The 25,400-nt window shown below is 41.0% G+C and overlaps 1 protein-coding gene across 2 annotated transcripts in view; it reads right to left on the minus strand.

Moving 5' to 3' along the window:
* Positions 1–25,400, minus strand: part of soga1.S (suppressor of glucose, autophagy associated 1 S homeolog) — a 58,387-nt gene that overhangs the window by 25,222 nt on the left and 7,765 nt on the right. For both annotated transcript variants that reach the window (XM_018238470.2, XM_018238469.2), the window contains exons 2-4: positions 18,485–18,709; positions 8,375–8,533; positions 910–966 (exon numbers count right to left, since the gene is read on the minus strand). In XM_018238470.2, coding sequence (XP_018093959.1) covers positions 910–966; positions 8,375–8,533; positions 18,485–18,709 — 441 coding nt within the window. The remainder of the gene's footprint in view (positions 1–909; positions 967–8,374; positions 8,534–18,484; positions 18,710–25,400) is intronic.

A 25,400-nucleotide genomic window follows, 5' to 3' on the forward strand; every position in this document is an offset into this window, starting at 1 on the left:
TTATTTTTCTTAATGAAGGCAGAAGCTTTAATCAAGACACTATTGAGATGCAGATTTATACAGCGAGAGAAGAAAGCTAATGATCCAGAATAATCCACACACTTGAGTCTTGTTTTTTTTCAGTAGGTACTTTTGTTTTAGAAAAATTATGTGAACTATCAGAAACACCTTTATTATAAAATATATATATCAATAAACATCAGGAGCACTGACGGATGCATTACAAAGTGAATTTTACTGAAGTTTTACAAAGTCCCCCACATCTACGCGTTTTGATTCTTCTTGAACCGTTGTCAGAATGTAGATGTAATAGTTTTAATATATGTATGTATGTATGTATGTATGTATGTATGTATGTATGTATGTGTATTTATATATATATATATACACACATACATACAGGAGTTCTCTGCACTCAACCCATTATCAATATATTTAAGACAGACATTTTGTGCATACTGCTACTAAAAAATGCCTTACCCTTTAAACAAAACAGGGATTGTTTGTCCATATATTGCAATATACTTAAGCTGGCCAATTACGTCAAAGTCATCCCATATCTGGCCAGTGTGTGTGTGTGTGTGTGTGTGTGTCACACACATTATTTGTGGTACAATATCCCTAATTATAGGCCAGGACACCCATGATCTTCCAAAACCACATTCTGAACCCACTCTGGGTTTTACAATATTTTAAGAAACAAGAGTCCAGACGAAAAAAATGACCAAAAACACAGGAGATATGCTATTGAAAACTTTCATCTTCAAAGCCTACCTAGAGGCACTTTATAATACAATACCCAGAATCTCTTTAACAGACGCAGGCTGTCAGGGGTGCAGGAAGTTTATTTTAAGAGGGTATGGGTTGTCCATATTTGCTGCATACAATAGTAACTAGCACAAAACATACCTGCAAGGATGGCTTCTTGTCAATCCTCCCAGACGACCGCCTCTTTTTCAGCGAGTTCTGCCAATTACAAAATAAACCATGTCATTTTAATTTTTTTTTTGGGCCCAGCTGACTTATTTGATCTCAATAAATGGGCTGTTCCCACTATTAAACCATATGATATGTGGTAGAACGTAATCAGCAAAAGGTAAAACATAGTTTAGAGGAGGTGTTCCTCACATCTACAGATATAACCGATACAGACCCATCATTCTTCTGTTTGAAAGTGTGACATTAATAAGGTGGTATCATTACCAACACAAAGTGTGGACAGTCAGGAATAGGAAATGCCTCACTTATGGCTTCATGAAAACCCTTGATGTTCCTGCAGCAGCAGCAGCAGCAGCAGCAGCAGCAGCAGAAAAAAGGAGATTTCTAGAAAAAAAAACCACAACCCTCATCCTCTACTGTCTAAGGAGAGCAATAAGGCAGCGCCTACGTACATGTATAAATACAGATTGAAAAAATGTTCTGTTCACATAGTAAATTTCCTTTATTATGGGTTTCTTATATCAATAAATTATAAGACTGATTTATGAATTAGCTCCACTCTAAACTTCTAACCACCCACACAAACACTTAACTGTATGTTTGGCAGGTTAGAAACTGTGGGGAGTTTTATCGCAGCTGGTGCTAGCATCAGCTGTGAATATAAAAATAATCCCAATCTGCCAGATCAGAGTGCAGGCACACCCAATATTGTTGCCTATAAAATGTCAAGCGCAGAGGGGACAAGGGAATTGATGCTTTATGTTTATGTAATGAAGCTGGGAAAATTCTGCCGGTCACATGGACTGCATTTGCAATAGCAGTGATCTGACACCGGAGAAGCGGCTACTACAGGAGTTAGGATCCATAGAATGTACAATAGGTGCTGCCAATGATCTTACTGGTTTGCATTAAAGCCCCACAATGCCACCATCTGCTCTCCATAGCTCTGTCTATGCACGAGACCCCTGATCTGCCTGCTGGCTAACACATCACTGCTCCTATACATGTCAAATTGGCACATAGAGTAATGTGACTATACTATGTCTTCACAAAAAGAGAAAGCAGCATTTGTTCTAATAAACATGCTTTTCAAAATGTAAAGTAGGTTACTGTTTCACTTCATGATAAACTGTTACAAACAAACTACATTCTTGTCTGGTGCAGACCATACAGTAGCTTCTTTATTAGGCAACAATAAATATAAGTATTATTGGGTTAAACAGGGATCCTAGCATAAAATAAATCATTTAGTCCAGTGGCGTAACTATAGAGGAGGCAGACCCCGCAGTCACAGGGGGGGCTGGGGAACAGGGGGCCTGCACTGTGGGGTCTAATAAGAAAACCCTCCTCCCCATTCGCTTTGAGAAAGGGGGACATAGGGGCAAATTCAGTAAGCCGCGAAGCGCCGAACGCTAGCGTTAATTCGCTAGCGTTTGGCATTTTCGCTACTGCGCAAATTCACTAAAGAACGCTGGCGTAGTTTCGCTAGTGTTACTTCGCAACCTTACGCCAGGCGAATTTTCGCTAGCGACGAAACTATGCAAATTCACTAACTTGCGCAGTGTACTGAACGCTACCTTTTACGCTAGACTTCCTTCGCCACCTCAGACCTGGCGAAGTGCAATAGAGTAGATAGGGATTGTTTAAAAAAAAAAGTAAATTTTTTTGCTAAGTCCCAAAAAACGCTGGCGTGTTTTCTACATGATGGGTGATAGGCTGAAAAAGATCAAAATTTTTTTGGGGCTCCCCTTCCTCCCCCCTACATTTCCTGACTCATGGCAACTTACCTAGACAGTGGGCACATGTGTAGGGCAAAATAAAATTTATATTTGCTGATTTGAAGGTTTTCTAGGCATTTGTAGTGCAGATACGTGTTTCTCCATTGAAATTTGAATTTCGCGCCGTATGCAAATTAGCCTTCGCTAGCGTAACTTCGCTTTATATAGCGAATCAACGCTAGCACAACTTCGCAACCTTACGCTACCCCTGTGCGCAACTTCGGATTTTAGTGAATTTGCGGAGCCCTGGCGAAACTACGCCTGGCGAAGTGCGGCGAAGTTGCGCCTGGCGCAACTTCGCATCTTAGTGAATTTGCCCCATAGTCTGGCGGGAGTGGGTGGGGCAGAGGCTGCATGTGGGCGGGGCCAGGGCCAGATTTATATAGTGGGTGCCCCTAGGCCGGCTGCTGTTCGTCACACCCGTCCCATCACTTTTATTAGCGCAAACGTTCATTATTGGGTCCTTAGCAATGTGGGTGTGGTTGAGCAGAATACCGCCCCTAAAATCCTGCCGCCCTAGGCCAGGGCCTTGGTGGCCTTTCCACAAAACCGGGCCTGGAGCGGGGAGAGGTGGGACGTGGGCGATGGCAGGGTGGGAGGATGGGGATGGGAGGGCACCGGGCCTCTCTGATGTTTTTTTTGCAGTGGGGGCCTGGCGCACTCTAGTTACGGTATGCCACTGCTTTCTTTTGCACTGGTTACTGGGCTGCCATGTAGTAAGTATCTGTATTAATTAGTAATCAGCCTTATATTGTGACATTTATATTCTATGTGTACTGTATATTGTGAGTGGGTCCCTAAGCTCAGTAAGTGGCAGTAGCACAGAGCATGTGCAGTGAATCAGCAAAAAAAGACAACGGGGAGCTACTGGGGCATCTTTGGAGACACAGATCTTCCCTGCTAAAGGCCTGTGGTTGCCTTGGGCTGGTACAGAAGACCAAAACATCGTGGACAACATGTCTGCAATACTTTAGTTAGGCTTTAGTGCTCAGTCCCTCCTAGGCTCAGTGTGTACTAATGGCAGGGCTCAGTCCATCCTAGGAAAAGGAACATCAAAAAATTAAAGTGTCCTAAAGTCATGAAAATATAATGTACTATTGTGCTGCACTGGTAAAACTGGTGTGTTTTGCTATAGAAACCCTACTATAGTTTATATAAACAAGCTACTGTAAAGCAACGAGGGCAGCCATTCAACACAAAGTAGAAAGGGCATAGGTTACATAGCAGATAACAGATAAGCTCTGTGGTATACAATGGGATTCTTCAGAACTTATCTGTTATCTACTGTGTATCATGTGCCCCCATTGCTACACAGCAGCTTCTTTATATAAACTAAAATTGTTTTTCTGAACCAGTTTGCCAGTGCAGGGCACCAGTGAATTATATTGCCTTTCCTTTAAAACAATTTAATATTTTGGTGTTACTGTCCCTTTATTAAGAGCTCAGTCCATTTTAGACCCAAATATAGTAATAGTAGAGACATATTTAAAGGCCTCCCTCCCAGTGTGAGGCCTGTAAATGGCAAAACTCGCAATGGGCCTTTAAGAAACACAGCAAACCACAACCAAGAATTCTGGCTTTCAGCCGCATTACAAATTAGAGGCAGTTTTTAAATGTGTGCTTTGTTTGTATTTGAACTATGAACATCGACATCAATTTTTTTTAAACAAGTATGACTGAAGACTTCTTCCAGCTGGTTATGATCTAATGTTTCTGCTTTTTCCCCCCACTGCCCTATATTTTTCTTCTTACTGAGCCAAATGAATCAGCCCTTTGTAAACTGCTAACAAACAGATTTTACTTCCTACAACTAAGCTAAATAAACAGTTAAGAGTTTGGCTTTTCTTTTAAAACTAAAACGTTTAAGGGTAGAAAAGTCCTATTAAAAAATAACAGCACATTTGTTTTTCTCTGTAATAATACCTTATACTTGATGTTAAATAAGCTAACGAAAGTGGTACTAAGTGCTAATAATAAAAAAAAATTATATTGGGGTATTTAAATGCCTACATAGCCTTAAAGGAGAAGCAAACCCAAAAGTTTAAAAAAAAAAACCTACCCCCTACCCTACATAGACCCCTCCTTCCTCCTCCCCCCCAGCCTAAGTATTAACCCCTGCAAATGCCCCTAACTTTTTACTTACCCTTCGGTGCAGATTCAGGGATCGGAGTTCAAAGGCGCTTCTGTGATCTTTTGAGCTTTGGCAATTTTCGTGCGTTTCAGTGCATGCGCAGTTGTCAAAATTGCTCCAACTGCGCATGCGCCACCAATCTCATTATGAAGATTACCGAAGAGAAGAAGATGGTGCCTGTGAACTCCCTGAATCTGCACCGAGGGGTAAGTAAAACATTAGGGGCATTTTGCCCAGGGTAACACTGGGGGAGGAGGGTCTATGTAGGGTAGGGGGATTGTTTTTTTTTTTAACTTTTGGGTTTACTTCTCCTTTAAGACAAGGTGCTTGACATTACAGAAAGATCCAGGTCCAATGCACTGCAGAAAATAGATCCCACCCTGTAAATGAATTTTAACCTGTGTCAAGTAATTGCAGTTGGTGCTCTGAAAAAGGCCCATTGTGGAATAAAATGTGATAGTCCTTCTTTTCTGCTATAGTTCCAGGGGTACCTAGGGCACAAAAAAGCACCCCAAATCGCCTTCAGGCTGGCCCCCCTTTGCTCATAACAAGGTTACAATAATATAGAAACATTGGGGTTACAGTCACCCTGCTATAGTTCCAGGGGTACCCAGGGCACAAATAAGCATCACCCCAAATCTCACCCTAACTGGCCTTCAGGCTGGGCCCCCTTAGCACATAATAAGGTTATAGATATATAGAAACATTTGTGTAACGGTCACCCTACTATAGTTCCAGGGGCACAAATAAGCACTAACCCTAAATCTCACCCTAATTGGCTTTCAGGCTGGGCCCCTTAGCTCATAACAAGGTTACAGTAATATAGAAACATTGGGGTAACAGTCACCCTACTATAGTTCCAGGGGCACAAATAAGCATCACCCTAAATCTCACCCTAATTGGCTTTCAGGCTGGGCCCCTTAGCTCATAACAAGGTTACAGTAATATAGAAACATTGGGGTAACAGTCACCCTGCTATAGTTCAGGGGTACCCAGGGCACAAATAATCACTCACCCCAAATCTCACCCTAATTAGCCTTCAGGCTGGGACCCTTAGCTCATAACAATGTTACAGATATATAGAAACATTGGGGTAACAGTCACCCTGCTATAGTTCCAGGAGAACCCAGGGCACAAATAAGCACTCACTCCAAAAGGCCTTCAGACTTGGCCCTTCAAAATATTGCAAAGATTATATAATATAAATAATTAATGAACAACACTCATCGAGGCGAGATGTAATTACTCAGAACATGAGAACATCAATAAGCCTACCCTGATCCCTGCAACATCACAATAGATCTGCTGTCAACAAAACAGACCCCTCCATAAATCATTTCGGTCCCTTTGCAAAAAAGGTGCTGGCTCATCAAAATACCAAGAAGAAAACCAACGAGCTTATCAGTGAATAATGTATTTATTTCATCTTCCATTAAAAATAAATTTGACATTGGTAAAATTTGATCTCATATTAAATTCAGTGGCTATTTCCCACCCCCACCACACAGCCTTCCTTAACCCTACAGAAAGGGTATGGCTCAAATAATACATCACATCTTTAGGCACAAATAACACATCTGTATTTTGAGGATTGTGCTGCACAGACCTATAAATACAGAGCCTTTGTTCAGGAGATCAATAAAGATTGATTTGGGCCTCATCTCAAACTGCCGCTATTTGCACAGGATTTACATTGGAATTCAATGTCAAGCATAGATGGAAGCCTGCAAGGCTCATGACAAAAGCACAGCTGCACAGAAACGATTTCTCTAAATACGTCACAACATGGAATTGCATTGTATAATGATGGTCTTACGCTTGTTTGTTCACCCATTTTGTGACCTTCATGTCAACTGTCTACAAATTGCAATTCTCTCCATTTCTTCATTCTTATTGAGACCAGCTTTGTACAGCTGCCTCATAAAAAGCTCCTTGCGCATTACCTCCCCTAAGGGTAAGGGCAGACCGGCGACTAATCGCCTCTTCTTTGGGGCGACTAATCTCCCCGAACTGCTTCCTGCGTCTTCCGTCTGCTTTAATGAAAAAACGCCTCCTCACGAGTAATCTTCGGGCGACTTCGGAAATCAAAGCGCCGTGAGTGCATTGGCGCAGGCGTTTTTTCATTGAAGCAGACGGAAGACACAGGGAAGCAGTTCAGGGAGATTAGTCGCCCCAAAGAAGAGGTGATTAGTCGCCGGGCAACTAAATCTCCCTGAATTTCCAGGTCTGTCCTTACCCCAACAGCTTCCACTAAGGGCAGAGACACATGCTGCAATTCAGGGAGATTAGTCGCCCCCTCCCCTGCCTTCCCGTCAGCTAGAATGAAAATCGCCGGCGGGATGGCACTCTGAGTGGTTCGTTTTCCGATGTCGCCCGAAGTTTCCTCGTGAGGCAGCTTCGGAAAACGAATCGGGCGACTTCGGAAACAACCAGAGGCATAACATAAAAGTAACAGTATACCCAGTAGCTAGATAAGATAGAGAGTACAGATCCTGGTTAATGGGCATTATTAAATATATGTACTGTATGCAAAGCAGATTGCCTTCCCCAAGGCTTTATATTGGGGAAGGCAAAACAATAACTGGGCCCCCCTCCAGAGCACTCCAAGCTTCCTGAACAGCACGATTGGGGACCCCCCCTAAAAGTGACACTCTGCACTACAGGTATGGAACCTGTTATCCAGAATGCTTGGGACCTGGGGGATCATTTCTGTAATTTGGATATTCATACCTTATGTCTACTAGAAAATCATGTCAACAGTAAATAAACTAAACAGGCTGGTTTTGCTTCCATTGAGGATTGATTATATCTTTGTTCAGATCAAGTACAAGGTACAGTATAGGTATCAGCTTTATACCACTTTTGTTATTTTTTTTTTATTTCAAAAGGGTTTCCCTGTTACAGAGAAAAAGGAAATAATTTTTACAAATTTAGATTATTTGGATAAAATGGATTCTACAGGAGACAAACTTTCTGTAATTCAGAGCTTTCTGGATAACAGGTTTCCGGATAACAGATCCCATACCTGTATCTGAAAACCAGAGTATTCCATTGGGAGTTCAAGGGTGCTATATATTGTGCTGCTTCAGGTCCTCTTATCAGTGACTACAAACGCTGAGAATATGCAGTTGAAGTCTACATTGGCATATCTTACACATACTGCTGCCAGAAGATGGTAGAGAAGAGGACCAGAAGCAGCACCAGATGGTGCTCAACAACTCTACAGTACTACTCTGCTTTTTGCTTTCTCACTTGCCAGTAGAAAGGACTAATAGGCTCATAAATGAAAGTCACTGGATACAAAATGTATAGAAATTGACCCCTAAGTTCTCCTCTCCCCATGACTATATTATATGAACTATTTACTGAACACAGTGCCATAGAAGAACTTCCAAGTGGAGCTTTTACACCACCAATCACAGTAATGAGTATGAACCCAAAATAAATGAGGCCATCACCATCAAACTCATTTGGCTTTTGCAACTGTTAACTGCTATAAACATTATACTTTATCCGATAATCTTACCTCCTTCATCTTCTCCATCTCGTTCTGTAGAACTTGTTTGGTCAAGTCTGTCTCTATGAGACGTTGGCGCAACTCCTCGTTCTCTTCCTCCAGCTTTATTCTCTTTTTCTCCACTACTTCCAGCTCACTGTGGAGTCGCACAGAGACGTCTTTAGCCACCTAACAATGGACAATAAAAGCGAAATGCAATAAGCTCATCTCTCTTCCTCAAACACTACTCTAGTTTTGTGTACTCAAAACTCCCAACTCATGGTTTTCTGTTAAAGGAACAGTAATACCAAAACATGTAAAGGGCCCCATACACGGGCCGATAAAAGCTGCTGACAGACTGAGTCAGCAGCTTATTGGCCCGTGTGTGGGGCCCTCTGACAGGCTTCCATGATTGATATCTGGCTGAAAGTCGGGTAGATGTCGATCAGGCATGGTAAAAAAATCCCGTCGGATCGTGGCCGCATCTGTTCGTTGATGTGGTCCCATGATCTGACCGCCTGTATGGCTTCCATTCTGATCCGATCGTTGGGCCACCTCAATGTGGGCATATTGGGGAGAGATCCGTGCGGATCTCCCGGTGTATGGCCACCATAAGTGTTTTAAAGGAATGACAACACAATGTACTGTTGCCCTGCACTGGTAAAACAGTGTGTTTGCTACTACAATACAACTATAGTTTATATAAACAAGCTGTTGTGTGGCCATGGGGGCAGCCATTCAAGCACAGGATACGCAAATTCTATTCTACAGAGCTTATCTGTTATCTGCTGTGTATCCTGTGCCTTTTCTCATTTTTCATGGCTACCCCCATGTCTACACAGCAGCTTGTTTATATAAACTATCGTAGTCTTTCTGAAGCAACTATATCAGTTCTACCAGTGCAGTACAACAGTACATTATGGTTTCATTACTTTAAAAGACAAGTTTTTTTGGTGTTACTGTTTCTTTAATAAAGAAGAAAGCATTCTATTGGCTAAAACATCAAAAATATTTTTTTTAATAGCGGCTATGTGTAAGAATACATCATTATAGAACAAGTAAAACTCTTCAATGAGGAACAGGTTTCCTGGCTACAGTAACTGTATCTGAGATTTATATTGTATAAATGCAATTTGCTGGTATCGACAAAATTTCTAGACCATTTCATTGGAAAAAAAAAATGGCATTTGGGTCACAAACATATGATTTCATAGCAGATATGGCTTGCCTTATTTACTACCTGAAGAATATTAATTGGTGATATAAATTCATCAGCCTTACTTAAAATCTCTGCAAATCATGTATCATGTAAACTGGACATGTGGAGGCATGTTAAACGTTAAAAGGCAGTGATCCCCAACCGGTGGGTAACATGTTGCTCAGCTACCCCTTGGATGTTGCTCCCAGTTGCCTCAAAGCAGGTGCTTATTTCTGAAATCCTGGCTTGGAGACAAGTTTTGGTTGTATAACCAGCTATACTGCCAAACATCGCCTTCTGTAGGCTGCCAGTCCACAAAGGGGTTACCAAATAGCCAATCACAGCCCTTACTTGGCACCCCCAGGATCTTTTTGCATGCTTGTGTTGCTCTCCAACTTTTTTTTACATTTGAATGTGGTTCACGGGTAAAGAAGGTCAGGGACTCCTGGTAAAAGGAGAACTAAACCAATAAACCAATTAGGCTAGAAATGCTGTACCTTATTTACAGACTTCTTTTGTAGCTCAAGGCCACCACAACCTTTTAGGGTAAGGTCACACTGGGCGTTTCGGGGAGATTTAGTGGCCTGGTGACTAATAGCCTCGTTTTTGCCGCAACCAATCTCCCCAAACGCCCTCCCTCACTCTTGCGCTGGCTAAAATGAAAAATCGCTGGCGCTAAGCACACACAGCGTTTCGTTTTCCGAAGTCGCCCCAAGTTGTCTGGCAACTTTGGAAAACGAATCGCCACGTGTGCTTAGCACCGGCGATTTTTCATTTCATCTTCACGAAAGATTCGACCGAACCGAATCCGAACCCTCATTTGCATATGCAAATAAGGGGTGGGAAGGGAAAACATTTTTTACTTCCTTGTTTTCTGACAAAAAGTCACGCAATTTCCCTTCCCGTCCATAATTTGCATATGCAAATTGGGATTCGGTTTGGACGGGCAGAAGGATTCGGCTGAATCCGAATCCTGGCCGAATCCTGGATTTTAGCCAGCGCAAGAGGGACGGCATTTGGGGAGATTGGTTGCCGCAAAGACGAGGCGATTAGTCAATAGGTGACTAAATCTCCCCGAAACGCCCAGTGTGACCTTACAAATGAAGATCTGTTCCATAGAATATGCCCCCTATAGCTCCCCCTCTATTCTTTACACACAGCAAATAACGAAGCAAGCTGGCAAATCCAGATACAGAAACAGGCCTTTACATGATTTATTCTAAAGCTTATTTTATATGTCTGAGAAAGACAATCCAGGCTCAATTACCATGTCAGCACTTCACAAAAAAGGAAACTTTATCCCCCTGTCCACCTGCACCTACAAATACATTGTTGGGTCTCATGGGCTGGAATGCTGCGTGCTTGAAAAACATTGCACCAGCAATTTCTAAAAATGGTATTAGTCTTGGAAACAGATGTTATATATGTTTTTTAAAAGGTAGAGTGCGCTATCGATTGCTGATAGATTAATTCCCAGGGACCTGTATAGGGAGACAATATATAGAGTAGTATGTCCAGAAAAGAACCTTTACAGATTTTCTATGGAACTACTCACAGATTTGGTGTTTTGAATGAACGTATATCGTCTCCGATGTGTTCCTGCAATACAGAGGCTTCAAATGGTGTTATATCGTAAGGGCTGCCGGTATCACCCTGCGAGATGTTTTCCACTTACCGGATCGTGGTGAGAAGGGGACTTAGAGTGTAGCGTGTGTTCCTCAAGGTGCCCTGTCGTCCAGGGTTGCGCTTCCTTGTTGGCGAACAGAAAGTATTATCGCCTATTCAGAGCGACTGCTAGACCGGATATTTGCGGCGTCTCTCCACGTATGTTGGCGTTCGTGCCGTTCTTGGGTTTCTCCGCTTTGCAGGTTCAGTGGTCCAGAATGTTTGGGGACAAACTTTTCGGCAAAGGTATAAGGATTAATTTCAGATAAATTTTATTTAGTTAGTTCTAGCCCAACGCGTTTCATATCTCCTGATACTTCCTCGGATGCCCCTGAGGAAGTATCAGGAGATATGAAACGCGTTGGGCTAGAACTAACTAAATAAAATTTATCTGAAATTAATCCTTATACCTTTGCCGAAAAGTTTGTCCCCAAACATTCTGGACCACTGAACCTGCAAAGCGGAGAAATCCAAGAACGGCACGAACGCCAACATACGTGGAGAGACGCCGCAAATATCCGGTCTAGCAGTCGCTCTGAATAGGCGATAATACTTTCTGTTCGCCAACAAGGAAGCGCAACCCTGGACGACAGGGCACCTTGAGGAACACACGCTACACTCTAAGTCCCCTTCTCACCACGATCCGGTAAGTGGAAAACATCTCGCAGGGTGATACCGGCAGCCCTTACGATATAACACCATTTGAAGCCTCTGTATTGCAGGAACACATCGGAGACGATATACGTTCATTCAAAACACCAAATCTGTGAGTAGTTCCATAGAAAATCTGTAAAGGTTCTTTTCTGGACATACTACTCTATATATTGTCTCCCTATACAGGTCCCTGGGAATTAATCTATCAGCAATCGATAGCGCACTATACCTTTTAAAAAACTTATATTTGAACACAGTGGACAGGTGGATCCACAAAAACCAGCAGTGCAGCTTTTATCATACAGATTTGAGTGACCGCGCAAACCTCAACCCTATACCGCACAGATGTTATATATGAAATCTTTAGAAATACATATACAACTTTCTTGAAACCACTAAAGCAACAAAGTAGGACTTAAATAGCAGGGTATAATGGGCACAACCTGTCAGGCTTATGGACCATTTACAATTAAGTAAGTCACCACTAAGTAATAGCCCAAGATTAAACAGACACTTATATTAAGAGGATCAGCTTTAATCCCACTGCTACCAATAACAGATATAATGCACCAGGCCTAAATATCATAAAAAAATCTTTCCATGTCAAATTTCTGATGCTACCCTCACTATATCTCCACCTACTGTGCATAACAAACAGAACAACCAAGAAAAAAAAAAAAAAAGAAAACATGGAATCAGTGGAACATGAAGCCCTACTGAATAAGAACTGAATCAGAACTCTTGCCGTTTCCTACTCCAAATTTGCTGAAACATATCCTGGGACAATAGTTTTATATTTTTAGCAAAGTTCAAATAAAGCTCATGATGGCTTTACATTATCAATCTGACCATAACAAGGTGATGCTGGTTCTATCTCAAGATGTTTCCTAAAACACCCCAAATATTTATAGTCTGTTTTCCGTTTGAAGTGATGGTAAAAAGGGCAGCTTGGGAAGAGTTCCAGATATAATAAGGCTGGAATCGCTTTGCTAAATCCACCCTGTCTGACAATTTAAACTGTCACCCTGACAAATAAAAGTTTTCTTTATATCACGTGAATCACCATTATTATTATAAGGAAGCATGCATCTTCTGCTCCTAAAAAAACTAAGAATAAATCGGAACAAAGCTCCCTGCACTGTAAAATGGACCTCAAAAACTTGGCATGCAGCCTTGTTCCTTTTTTGTCACAGAACCGGAACTACCGGGAGAGCAGGGGGTGCAATTGGGCCAGGGCCCACACCCCATCATGCCCCCCCCGCAGCTTGCACCCTGCCGATTTCCAGGCAGATACTTGCGTACGGAGGGTGGCGGGGGGCCCGGCTGCACGTTCTGCACCAGGGCCCGCCCCCCTCTAGTTACGTTAGTGCACAGAACCTCCAATATCCTTATCATTTAAAGTAGGGGGTACATTATCCCTTACAATACATGGGCAATACTACAAGTTCCCAATATAACTCAGTCTGCAGCCTTGCACCTTTATATGGTCATAGAACTCCTCAGTGACTTCCAATATTCTTATAATTTACAGTAGGGCGTACAGTATCCCTTATAATACATGATCAATACTACAAGTTCCCTGCAGCCTTGTGTCTTTATATGGTCACATAACCCATCAGTGACTTAAATATCCTTATAATTTACAGTACATAAAGCGTTTATATATACACAGCTCTCAAGCCATCCACAAGTGCACACACTGCAACAAAATATTGAGATTATTATTATTCTTTATTTATATAAAACCCCATAGCGCTTAACAGAGATTCCACATTATTCACACATAGGGTCCCATCACCTTTACAAACTAGGATCACAATTTTTTCAGGAGCCAATTGACCTGTATATCTTTGAAGTCTGAGAGGAAACCATATGTTCAAAGGTAACCCATGAAGACATGGGGCGAGAATAAAATCTCCTTGCAACATCCAAAAAACAGGCAACTTTTTCGGGTTTACTACAGTTAGAATAATGAATGCAGTGACTCTAATTGCAAGACTTTGGGCCTGTCTGCACATAAATTCATTGTTAAATATATACAGCAACGTGTCAAACATATTAATGAAGAGATGGAAATCAGTTGGTCCTTCTGACAGCTACAGTGTAAATTTTGTAATGGGCCCATAAAAACAGAGAAGAAAATCAAGCATGTTCCCCAAGATGGGTAAAACCACATTTAACAAATTAAGGAAACCATTTTTTTCTATACATTCCATCTTTCTGGCTCACTTCCTGCATGGCTATGGCAACAGTTTAGAGGAAGTAGGTAGAGCAAGGCTAACTCCTTCCTCCACTCTTCCAAAATAAATATATGAACAGCACGTGCCTGTGTCAGAAATTGTTATTTCTCAGACCAGTGAGAGAGAGATGTATGTAAGCATTTGTGTCCCTCTATGTTATTATACTTGAGAACACTGCAGCTCTTTTTACATATAAGGAGTGAAAGAGCCTGGCAGGGAAATAACGCTCATTAGAAAACTTTAGGGAGGTGACCAGCAACCCACTCCACAGGAATGTAGGCCCGAAGTTCCAACATGGCACAAAGGCTACAGTGTGTGAGGGTCTGGTCTGTGTTACAAATGCCTTTGTGCTGTTTTATAAGTCCTTTACTTTGCTTCTGGCTGGTAATGCAGAGGATGATGAAATACACTGCAATCCCATGGATCCAGCTGCTGAAATAATCATCATAACCCGTTCCCAGCACACACAGCTGGGCCGCAGAGGCAAGAACACATCTGCGATACCATTAACCTTTCTGTAAATAAAGCCTAAAATATGACTTGGGTTCTTTTTTTTTCTATGTGACAAAAAAGATTTGGGGTTTTGTTGAAGTTCAGGTTGGCTATAAATAGAAGGCTTTTTGCAGTATTTAAAGAGATGCTATTAAATAATCACATTGTAATTAAATTAAGAAAATTAAAAAGTGACAGATCGTTTCTGATGATCAGTGTAAGCAGCAATCCTGCCATGCTTTATGGCTGAGATTCAAGATATCGGTCTACCAGCAAATTCTGTCACAGAGGCCATGCATTCAATCTGATTCTCACTGCAAGTACTGTTTAGCTTTATTTCTGAGATTCTAGTTGTCTATAAAAAAAAAATTATATGACAAAGGTCAAATGCTTATCTAAAGCAAACTGTACCTATCACTGCAAAATTCAGTATCTGCTAATGAACAGGATTATTAAGCACATTAATCAATATAATTAACATTTATCAAGGCACAGTTTATCAACTTCACAGATGTTTTATTCTGTACTTACTTTATGAACGTTGCCAAATTACTGTCCAACTTGGCAGTTTAATAACAGGCCAGTTATAGCTCATACACAGTCTTAACATTGTTGGGGGTTTGGGTATAATATAGAAATCCTATGGGATGCACTTCTATCAAATTTAATCAGACACAAATTAGCTTTTCCCCTTAACCTCTTTGAATAAAGATGGCTGCATAATTTGCTTAGAGACATCAAAGAAGAAAAAGCCTTTGTCTGAGCTATTTCTGCTTGCGGATCAGATCTTTTTTACCCGTTGTGTTTTTAAATCCGGTCAATGAAAACAAACATACAGTGAAATAAAAATGATCACTGTATGGTTACATAGTATCACAGCAGAATAGCCTTGCAGGCCTGATACAATGGGATAAATCTTTACAGCATTAGTGCTGACACAGCTACTCTATAATAAATGGTAATACCGAAACACACTTATAGAAAAATAAGTGCTTTAGCAAATACAGTGGCACATCCATCCTGGAACTTCATTTAAAGTTATACTGACATATTAAAGGGGTTGTCCTCCTTTGAGTTTACTTTTAGCTTTAGCATGACGTAGAGAGTGATATTCTGAGACAATTTGCAATTGGTTTTCATTAGTTATTTAGCTTTTTATTCAGCAGCTGTCCAGTTTGCAATTTCAGAAATCTGGTTGCTAGGGTCCAGATTACCCTAGCAACCATGCATTGATTTGGATTAGGACTGGAATATGAATAGGAGAGCCTGAATAGAAAGAGGAGTAATAAAAAGTAGCAATAACAATGCATTTGTTGTCATAGAGCAGGGATCCCCAACCTTTATAACCCGTGAGCAACATTCAGAAGTAAAAGGAGTTGGGGAGCAACACTAGCATGAAAAATGTTCTTGGGGTGCCAAATAAGGGCTGTGATTGGCCATTTGGTAGCCCCTATGTGGATTGTCACCCTACATTGAGGCTCTGTTTGGCAGTGCACCTGATTTTTATGCAACCAAAACTTGCCTCCAAACCAGGAATTCAAAAATAAGCACCTTCCTTGAGGCCACTGAGAGCAACGTCCAAGGGGTTGGAGAGCAACATGTTGCTCACAAGCTACTGGTTGGGGATCACTGTCATAGAGGCTTTGTTTTTTAGATGGGGTCAAAAAAAAACAAAAAAAAAAAACAATGTCCAGTCCTGTTTGCCCTGTTTCAGTTAAATCTTTTGAGAAGCTTGTGGACAGTACAAATGTAAATTAACGAGTGCCCGGCTCTCGCCAAAAAGCATGCCACGTAGAGGAGATACACCCAAGTTAGAACTTGGTTCAGAAAGGAAAAAAACAAAAATCTCTATTCTTAACTAGTAACTAGTTAAGACTAGCAACCATCCTAAGACAGAGCTGTAAATTATAATTGGCTGTTTTACCTCTACTTTGTTGCGGATTGCTGAACAGAAGCATGCACACTAGAAGCCAATACTACCTGGGCTTCCAGTGTGCATGATACTGCATTCAGTCTTATAGAACCAGGCATTTTTGGTGGGGAGATGGTAAGAAGTATCTGGAAAAAGAGCCATTGCTCCTGCTGCTTATGGCAACCAGTGCAAAAATGCTTAAATGATAATTAATGGATAATGGATCTAGTTCCACATAACTCATAATTGTTCTTTTTTCTGGAGTAAAATTTTCACTTTGTAAAAAGAAAGAAAATAAAAAATCCCAATTCTAATAGCTGCTTTTATTGCTTCCATCTGCAGCATACTAAAAGTTCATTTAAAGGCTGGCTTCCCCCTTTTCTGGCCTTTTTATATATATGCAACAATAAAATGGGTTATAACCCTCCTCTCTGAAATAACAATACAACTGTATTTTCCATTTTGAAGGCCCCTTTTTCTAGGGTTCGTACAACCAAAATATTAGCAGTCGCTGGCTTCCAAGCACTGTGTGTCTTTGTTTGAAAGAGGAAGTGAGCAGCATAGCAGAGGCAGTGCCCTAATGGAAAATTAAGCTGTGTAGAATAGGAAGGCTGGAGTCAGGAATATAAACACAGGCCAGAGCCTGTTCTGGCGTTGCCAGGCAACAGGGGAAGAGCCCCAGCTTCCTGCAATACACTGGAGACTGCTGTTCTGCAACACTTTACCTACAGTAGCCAGGAGACTGCAAAAAAAATAGTCTGTGCTGGTATAAGCCTTGGTCTATGGGTTTATCTGTCACTCACATGGCTTAAACACCATTCACTGGCCTAGCACAGAAGAGCAGGGCTTCTCTGGTGAGCATACATGGCACCAAACTGTCCTACATAAGGAGAGATCCAATCCACTGCCACTTGCAGAAATAGGGCATCACTGCCAAGAGCCCAACATATTAGCGCCCTGTGTTTTCATTTTTTATTCTCCTTTTAAAAAGTTCTTACAGCCAATCATGCCATAGTATTAACTGAAAGATTTTTTAGACTGTAAGCTCTTTTGGGCAGGGCCCACTTCAATTCTCATATGAGTTATTGGTTGCCTTGTATGTAACACTTATGTCAGGTTTTTACATTCTCACAGTCAGATCAGCTAATATTTGCTCCTCTTGATGTTTTTAACTAAGAAAAGGATTGTAATGGGATAAAGGACGAGGATAGTGACAAGGACAATGGTGCAACCCCCAAAAAAATCTCCTCTTCTACAGCAACTAAAGTTGGCCATACATGGAGAGATCCGCTCATTTGGCGATGTCGCCAAACGAGGGGGTCTCCCTCCGATATGCCCACCTTGAGGTGGGCAATATCGGGCTGATCCGATCGTGGGCCCTACAATCGGATCCTAGCGAACGCAGACGGGCGGTCAGATCGCGGGACCGCAACAATGAACAGATGCGGCCGCGATCCGACGGGATTTTTAGTCCCATCTGATCGAGATCTGGCCTGTGTATGGCCACCTTAAGAGGCAATTTGTTTTTAAGAAGTTGCTCCTCTTGAGGCTTCAGACGAAGAGCCACATATGTTTTACCACTGGCAATTCACTTTATCGCGAGTAGGAAAGCATTTGGAGATTAGTCAACAGAAGAGGAGAACTGTTGTAGGCAACTAATCTGCTTGTGTATCATTGCTATAAATTATTTATAAACAACTGTTTCAAACCAATGCAAGGAGATTATGAACACAATATTATATTAAAAATTCTAAATATTTAGCCCGGAGGGAAAGATAAGGAGTCACAGGATGGAATTTGCCCTGCCCTCTCTTTAACCGTTAAATAGGTTTTCAAAAGTATTCACCCATCCTCAATATAAACACAGCTGTATAAAGAAAAAGGATCATTCCTTTTAACTGCAAGAAAAACGACCCACTGTGTATGTTCTTATACACAATGCTATATAACTCGCATCTACCCAGGCTTCCAAGTCTTACCTTCACATCTTGCTCTAAAGTGGAGATTAGCTCGCTGTCCACCTGTCCTGTCTGTGCCACTCTCAGCCCTCTACGCTCTGCTTTCTTCAGCCTGTACTGGAGGATGCGGCAAGTCTTGTGGACCTGCTCTAACTGCTGTCGGAGCTCCTGTAGCTGGTAAACATCTTCCTCCATGTAGACGTCCCTCATCTCAAGCATTTCTGATCTCAGTTCTTCTATTTCATCCTATAGGAAAATAGAGAAATACAATGAAAACATGGAAAACAACCAAACACTAGTAAAGGACACAAACAATTTTTTCATGCACCCCCTCACACAACCCACCCTAGATTTGTGGTTCCCAATCTGTGGGGTTGTCTCCCCTGGAAGAACATTAATTATTGGCTGTTAGGCCAAACCTGAATGCTAATTAGGGTGAGATTTGGGGAGAAAGATATCAAGCCGAGCTTAAAGGCCACTTAGGTGAACAGTTAGGTTAGAAAGCCTGATTCTGTCAGTTCGTTCACTTCCAGATTATTTTTGAACAGCATCCCTCAACATTCACTAAACTTCATCTGTCATCTTATCACATATTTACTGCTGCAATATAAACATAAAATGATCAAAGTTCTCTGGGTAACAGACAAAGAAAATATTTAGAGAACTATATCAGCCCATATTTGATTTTTAAACCAAAAATGCCCCTGAACAGGGCCACTTGTCCTTCCACATAGAGTGAGGGGTGGGGGGTGTTGGGTCCTCGAATGGCTCCCTAGCTGCACATTTGCATAGTGCGGCTGGATCAAACAAAGAAAATTAGAAGGCGCACAACCAAAGTATAAATTTGAGGTGCAATACTTATGGAACTCCCCAGGAGAGTCACCAAGGTTTCAGAAATATCACGTGAAAAACGAAGATTGCACACTCGGGGTCAAAATAAAAAATCTTTTGTTATCTTTTTTTGTTTATTTCTTTCTCTTTTGCCCATGATGATGACCTTAATGGTAGAAACGCGTAGGGCCTATGCTTTGGGGCCACTTTTGTAATACATTTTTTTTTATGTAATAAAAGATTTTTTATTTTGACCCTGAATGTGCAATCTTCGTTTTTCACAGCATAGTGGGGCTGGGGCTGGAGCTGGATCTATGGCCAAAGATAGTGGATCTTTAGCCATAGATCATGTCCGTCTCTCTGGCAGCGATCAGTGCAGTTAGAGAGCTAGTACAGGCAAGTAATTACAGACTGATTTGTCAGCTTACTGGCCCATTTATGAGAGCCTGCCCAGGAAGTTTTCTCCTGACGAGATACACAGACCCATATTATGAACATGGATAGGCCCAGAGTGTGGTACCAAGTGGGGCAAAGAGCTTTCTGTGAAAGACTGTCTTTTGTCACTCCCCTGGGTTCTTAGTGTATATATGTATATATATATATATATATATATATATATATATATATATATATATATATATATATATATATATATATATATATATATATATATATATATATATATATACAGTGCCCACCCTTTTTAGCATTTTTATACATTACTTTGGCTCAGTTTTCACTAAACATTAAGTCTCTCCCGATTTTTGTTTTTCAACGAATACAGATGGCATACATGACCTTTTGCACACTTAGGATTGTTTAAGGAAGCCCAACTGTTACAAACATTCACTCTCTATGATTTTTTCTGTTAGCTAATAAAACACACGTATAAACATGAAAGCTGGTGGTGGGGTTCGTTATGCCTGACAGTTCAGGAATGACCAAAAAGGAGGAGGGGGGACAGCTTGAGAAGGTGGCCAGTCAGCTGTACCATGGTGGGTGAAAGCAATACTACCAGTTTTCCTTAATCCTGACACAGTGACAGCACCACTCAATCATGCCATAAGCATTAATGCAAATAAGGAGAATTTGGCTTCAGATTCCATGTCTGATCATAATACTTCATTATACATGCCCAACAGCTTTTTAAAAATAAATGCACCTTATATCATACTAGCAACTTGAGGCAGTAGCATACAAACACTGGAGACGATGTGGAATTGTGGCAAAAAATAAATAAATAAAAAATACAGGGCAAGGTATAAACAGTCACTCGGGTGGCTTTTTTCTTTCAGACCTCCACATGGGGGAAGCTATGAAAGGGTTACTGATGCTGTAAACTGCTAAAAACACAAACTCAGAAAAGCTGGAAAGATGTTTCACTCAGAAAGTCACTCTGTGCGTGTTTTGGCATGAAAACAGAATGAATGATTTCATTTTTCTCTGTAATAATAAAACAGTACCTAGGTACTTGATCCCAACTAAGATATAATTAATACTTTTGTAGGCAAAGTACCTACAAACCATGGGACTGGGCCCCAAGTTGCAAATGGCGGAAGTCTAAAAAACATTTCAGGAGAATGATTATTTTCTGTCCAAAACAAACCTGAAAACTCTGATTGAGGTCAGTTAGGGTGAGTGAAAACTTGTTTTCTACCCTTGATAATCTGTGTGCTTTGGACGATTAACCAATATTTTCCTATATCTGTAACCTTGTTCTGACCTAAGGAGGGCCCTGAACAAAGGATGGACTGGGCCCGGAACCACTACAGGGTAAAACATGGCTGGAATATTGCTTTCACACAAACAGAACTGCATTTTAATAATAAGCTGTTCCTATAAATGAGGGAACGTCAACTTGAGAATAAAAAGTGAAAGACACTGATTCTGCATTCTGTACACCAGAAAATAAGCTTTTCCATGGATGGAACAAGTACCCAACCATATATAAATATGTACAACTAGAATGTAGCCAATAATTCTCCCCATTACGCAGTGTTTATATTCACTTTAAATTACGTCATCCTTTTAATTTTACTTTCACACTGTAAGCACAGCTTCCTATTGTGTGTTATTTCAGAGCAGGAAATCCTCCCAAAATCACTACAGACAGTAATGGTCATGCATTTCCATATTTAATTATTTATTGTATTTAAGCTATGATAGCCTAAATCAGTGTGTATCTGGGGAGCTGGTGTTGCATTTTACATTTATACTTAATGTTATATTTTGAAAAAATATGCAGGAGAATGATTTGGATGGATCTGGAGACAATGGGTTCCAAAAAAAGGCTCAAATCAGTCAGCAACTAAGAGAGGTCACCAAGATATTATCACATATACTTGTGGGATACTGGAAAAGTGCCAAGAGGAAGAACAGTATTACATATACAACCATTAAAGATGCCCTGTGGGAGCTTTGTTTTGGGCACCTGGGTATTAACTGGGCTTGGATATTAGTATGTAAATTAAAAATCACTAAATAAATTACATATAGATTTATTTTGATCCTGATATAATAAAAGTATATTTTTTCCTAAACAAAACTCTATAAACAAAATTCCAGCTCTGCCAAGATGCAAATCCAATATAATTGAGGCATGAGTTTCAGTAAGAATGGAGTAGTTGTTAAGAAGAACAAGAAAAACATTACATGGCAGATTGTTAGGACACAAAGCAGTGATATAACCATAAGGTGCACAGACCCTAGGGCGGGGGGGGGGCATCATAAGGACATGTGATCTCCTTCACTGCCAGAACTATACAGCAGAAGGTTGTGCTGTGATATGAGATAATAGGACTTCATAGACTAATGGAAAGAGGTGTGTTAAAACAACTGAAAACATCCCTTCTGCAACCTTCAATTGTATACAGTGGGATTCATATATGAAAGTTCCAAAACTGGTGATCAACACACTCAATAAGTATCCAGTGTGCCATAGGCCCTAGAATTTCTGATCTATATCTGGTATGAATGGGTTCAAGCAGAGGCCCATAGATCAGCAGATGGGATGATCACAATGAACGTGCAGTCAAATTCCCAGCAAGTAGCTATGGGGAAGTTCAACAAGTGAGTTATGGATGCAAATATCTACATGCAGGGCCACAAAGAAACATTCAGATCTAGGCTGAATTTACCCAACTACATAGCCAATAGCAAAATATGGTACAACATATGTACATACGAGGGGGATTAACTATACCCCTTTCAGAGAGATTCTTATTGTTAATTGCTTGACCAGTAAGTGCACCAGCAGGGTCCAGTCATTTGCAAGTGTTTTGAAGCATTCTCACTGGGCTGGAAATCTTGTGGTTGGCAAATAGCCGGGGATCACTCTGTGTGCCACTGCCCTGAAGGTAATTGCAGATAATACATACTGCACATTTGTGCTGTTAATAATGAACTTGGACACAATTATCATTTAGCAGTGTTGCTTATCTTGGCCACAAGCACCATTAGCAGTTATGTGCAATTAAAATGATATTGCCTCCTTCCTGATGATACTAGGGAATCATACAGAGGAAAAAAGGGAGAACTGTATCGTACTTACTGTTATTTTCCTTTCCTGGACGTACTCCATATGAGTACTCTCTGGGATATCTCCGCCCCCATGCCCCATCAAAAGGATCTCCCCAAACCTTTAAAAGCCACTCCCAACACCATCATGGCATCTTTGTTACGAGCTTTACGACAACCATTGTAGAAGAGATGGGAACGTACTGATTATAGAGTACGTCCTGGACCAACTTCCAGAACTTAATCATGAAGAGGCATACAGAGAACACATTGAAATGAACACCTCCTGCATCACAACTGGAATATACCTGTTAGACCATAGCAGATATAGATACATATTCAATCCAGAAAACTAGCTGTTCTGTGCTAAGAATACCATAACAACTGTTTATTGAGAACATAAACCTGATAACATATCAGTTGGGTAGCAATACAGTACAATAGAAGACCCCAAACGCAACAGAATACTGCCTCACAAAGAAATACTGTAGGCAGAGAACCTAAACAGACCTGTCCAACATTCAAGAGGCCAATATGTGCTTATGCTAGCCTCTTGACCACTCACAGTACACTATCCTGCCAGGGCACCCTAAAAGGTTACTATCATGCTGAAAGGTAACCTTACTCAAAAGTCAAAATGCCTGTGGGTAACCTATTTTCAGGAAGCTTCCTTATACAAGCACATCAATATCTAAACCAACAGTCCCTAATTCGGGCTGTATGACACATTAAGGCAACCATGTTTCAATGCCATGGTGGTGGGAGTGGCTTTTAAAGCTTTGGGGAGGGTCCTTCTGATGGGGCATGGGGGCGGGATATCTCAGAGAGTACGCATATGGAGTACGTCCAGGGAAAGAAAGATTATCACTCAGGCTTTTTCCCACATAAAACATGATGGCAAAATGACCAGGCTTTTTCAGGCTTTTGGCTGTCAAAACAAAAATCTCTACATGTATGATCAGCGGAATAACAATAAGCCTCCAGGGCTCCCTGCAAAAATCTTTGGAGGTGCCTGGCGTGCACTGTGATCTACCTGCATTGCTTACACCCAGGAAGTGGGTCTGCAGATTTTCAATTATTGAAGCGACTATAGAGGAAGTCGATGTACCCCCCCCCCCCCCGTGTCCCAGGCTACCATGTGGGGTCTGCTTCCTCTATAGTTACGCCACTGTGTATAATAGGACAGAAGGCATGTTAAAAATTCTTGAATATATTCTCTATAACAGCTGTTATGGGAGATACATTAGATAGCTTCAAGGAAAAGGTTTTTGTTTTGTTTTTTTAGAAAGTGAGAAAATACAAGGATACTAAACTGAATTTTTTTTTGTTTTTATCTCATTTACTATATAATGAGACTTGCATATGCCATTACAATAAAAACCCTGTGTGACCCCAAATCCCATTTCTGTACACGCCACTACCATATTCGAGAGGGTTACTACTACCAAATGTGCCATAGGAGGTGCCACAATAGGTTAAAGATGGAGAGCGATTAGAGAGAGAGATAGATCATAGAACTCAGTTGCGGCTTACAGCTCTGAATTTGGCTTCAAAAACACGAGTCCACCCAGCAACAACGGGTAAAAATAAACCCGAATAAGTTACCATGCTGGAATAATCTGCAACATACTGTGCCAGTGCGTCCCATCCCACTGTGAATTTCAGGTGCAAGAAGATTTAACTCATTTATAGTCACAAGGAAGCAACTGCACAGTTCATATTATTTGGGACAGTATATTGCTAAAAATATGTATAAAATAATATAACCACAGGGAACTTTTTCCATTGAAATATACAATTAGTATGGCATGCCATTATAGTAATAAACTCAAATAGGTACATTTATTTATCAGCAGGTTTATATTAGGGCAAAAATAGCCTTGTTTGCCCATGGCTGGCACTGCTTTATACAGGCCCCTTTTTATCAACATATCAGTGTTTAGTCACTGTACAGAATGGGGTACCTACACACACAAAATTAGGAATCACATGCTTGTAACAAGCCATCTTGTACTGTGCTAATCCTAGGGTATTATTTATATATATTTACTCTTCTCCAGCAGCACAAATAAAGCAATACATAGAGTACTGGAGCCAGTGCATAAAGAATGAAGTAGCCCAGCCCATTACGGTCAACCCACAGGCGAACCATAACACCCGCACTTTGTTTGGATGGATCTCGCAGCTAAATGAGACTGACCTTAGGTAACCGTACTGTACTGTTAGGCAGCTCGAGGCGTCATGGGGAATGTCGAGGAGAGGAGAGTATTACAAAAGCTCATTGCTCAGCTTGGCCAAAGCATTTCATCACATGGAGGATGATTCTACCCTGTATGACACCAACACCCTATGAAACACGGATACCTTCTGGATAACGCAAGAAATAAAAATGTGCAAAACAAATAACATGAGATAATTCTGGACACTGCTCTTAATGAGGAGAAAAACAGTACAGACTATACAGGAAGTCCAATAGCCCTCTGTACTGACACATACAATAGACAGTTTTAAGAAAGGGCTGGATGCCTTTTTCTTTCCTAGATATGTGTTTAAGAACATGCCCTTGTAGATGCAGTGCTGCCACCTCATA

The sequence above is a fragment of the Xenopus laevis genome, chromosome 9_10S (assembly GCF_017654675.1).
Source record: "Xenopus laevis strain J_2021 chromosome 9_10S, Xenopus_laevis_v10.1, whole genome shotgun sequence".
Classification (NCBI taxonomy): Eukaryota; Metazoa; Chordata; class Amphibia; order Anura; family Pipidae; genus Xenopus; species Xenopus laevis.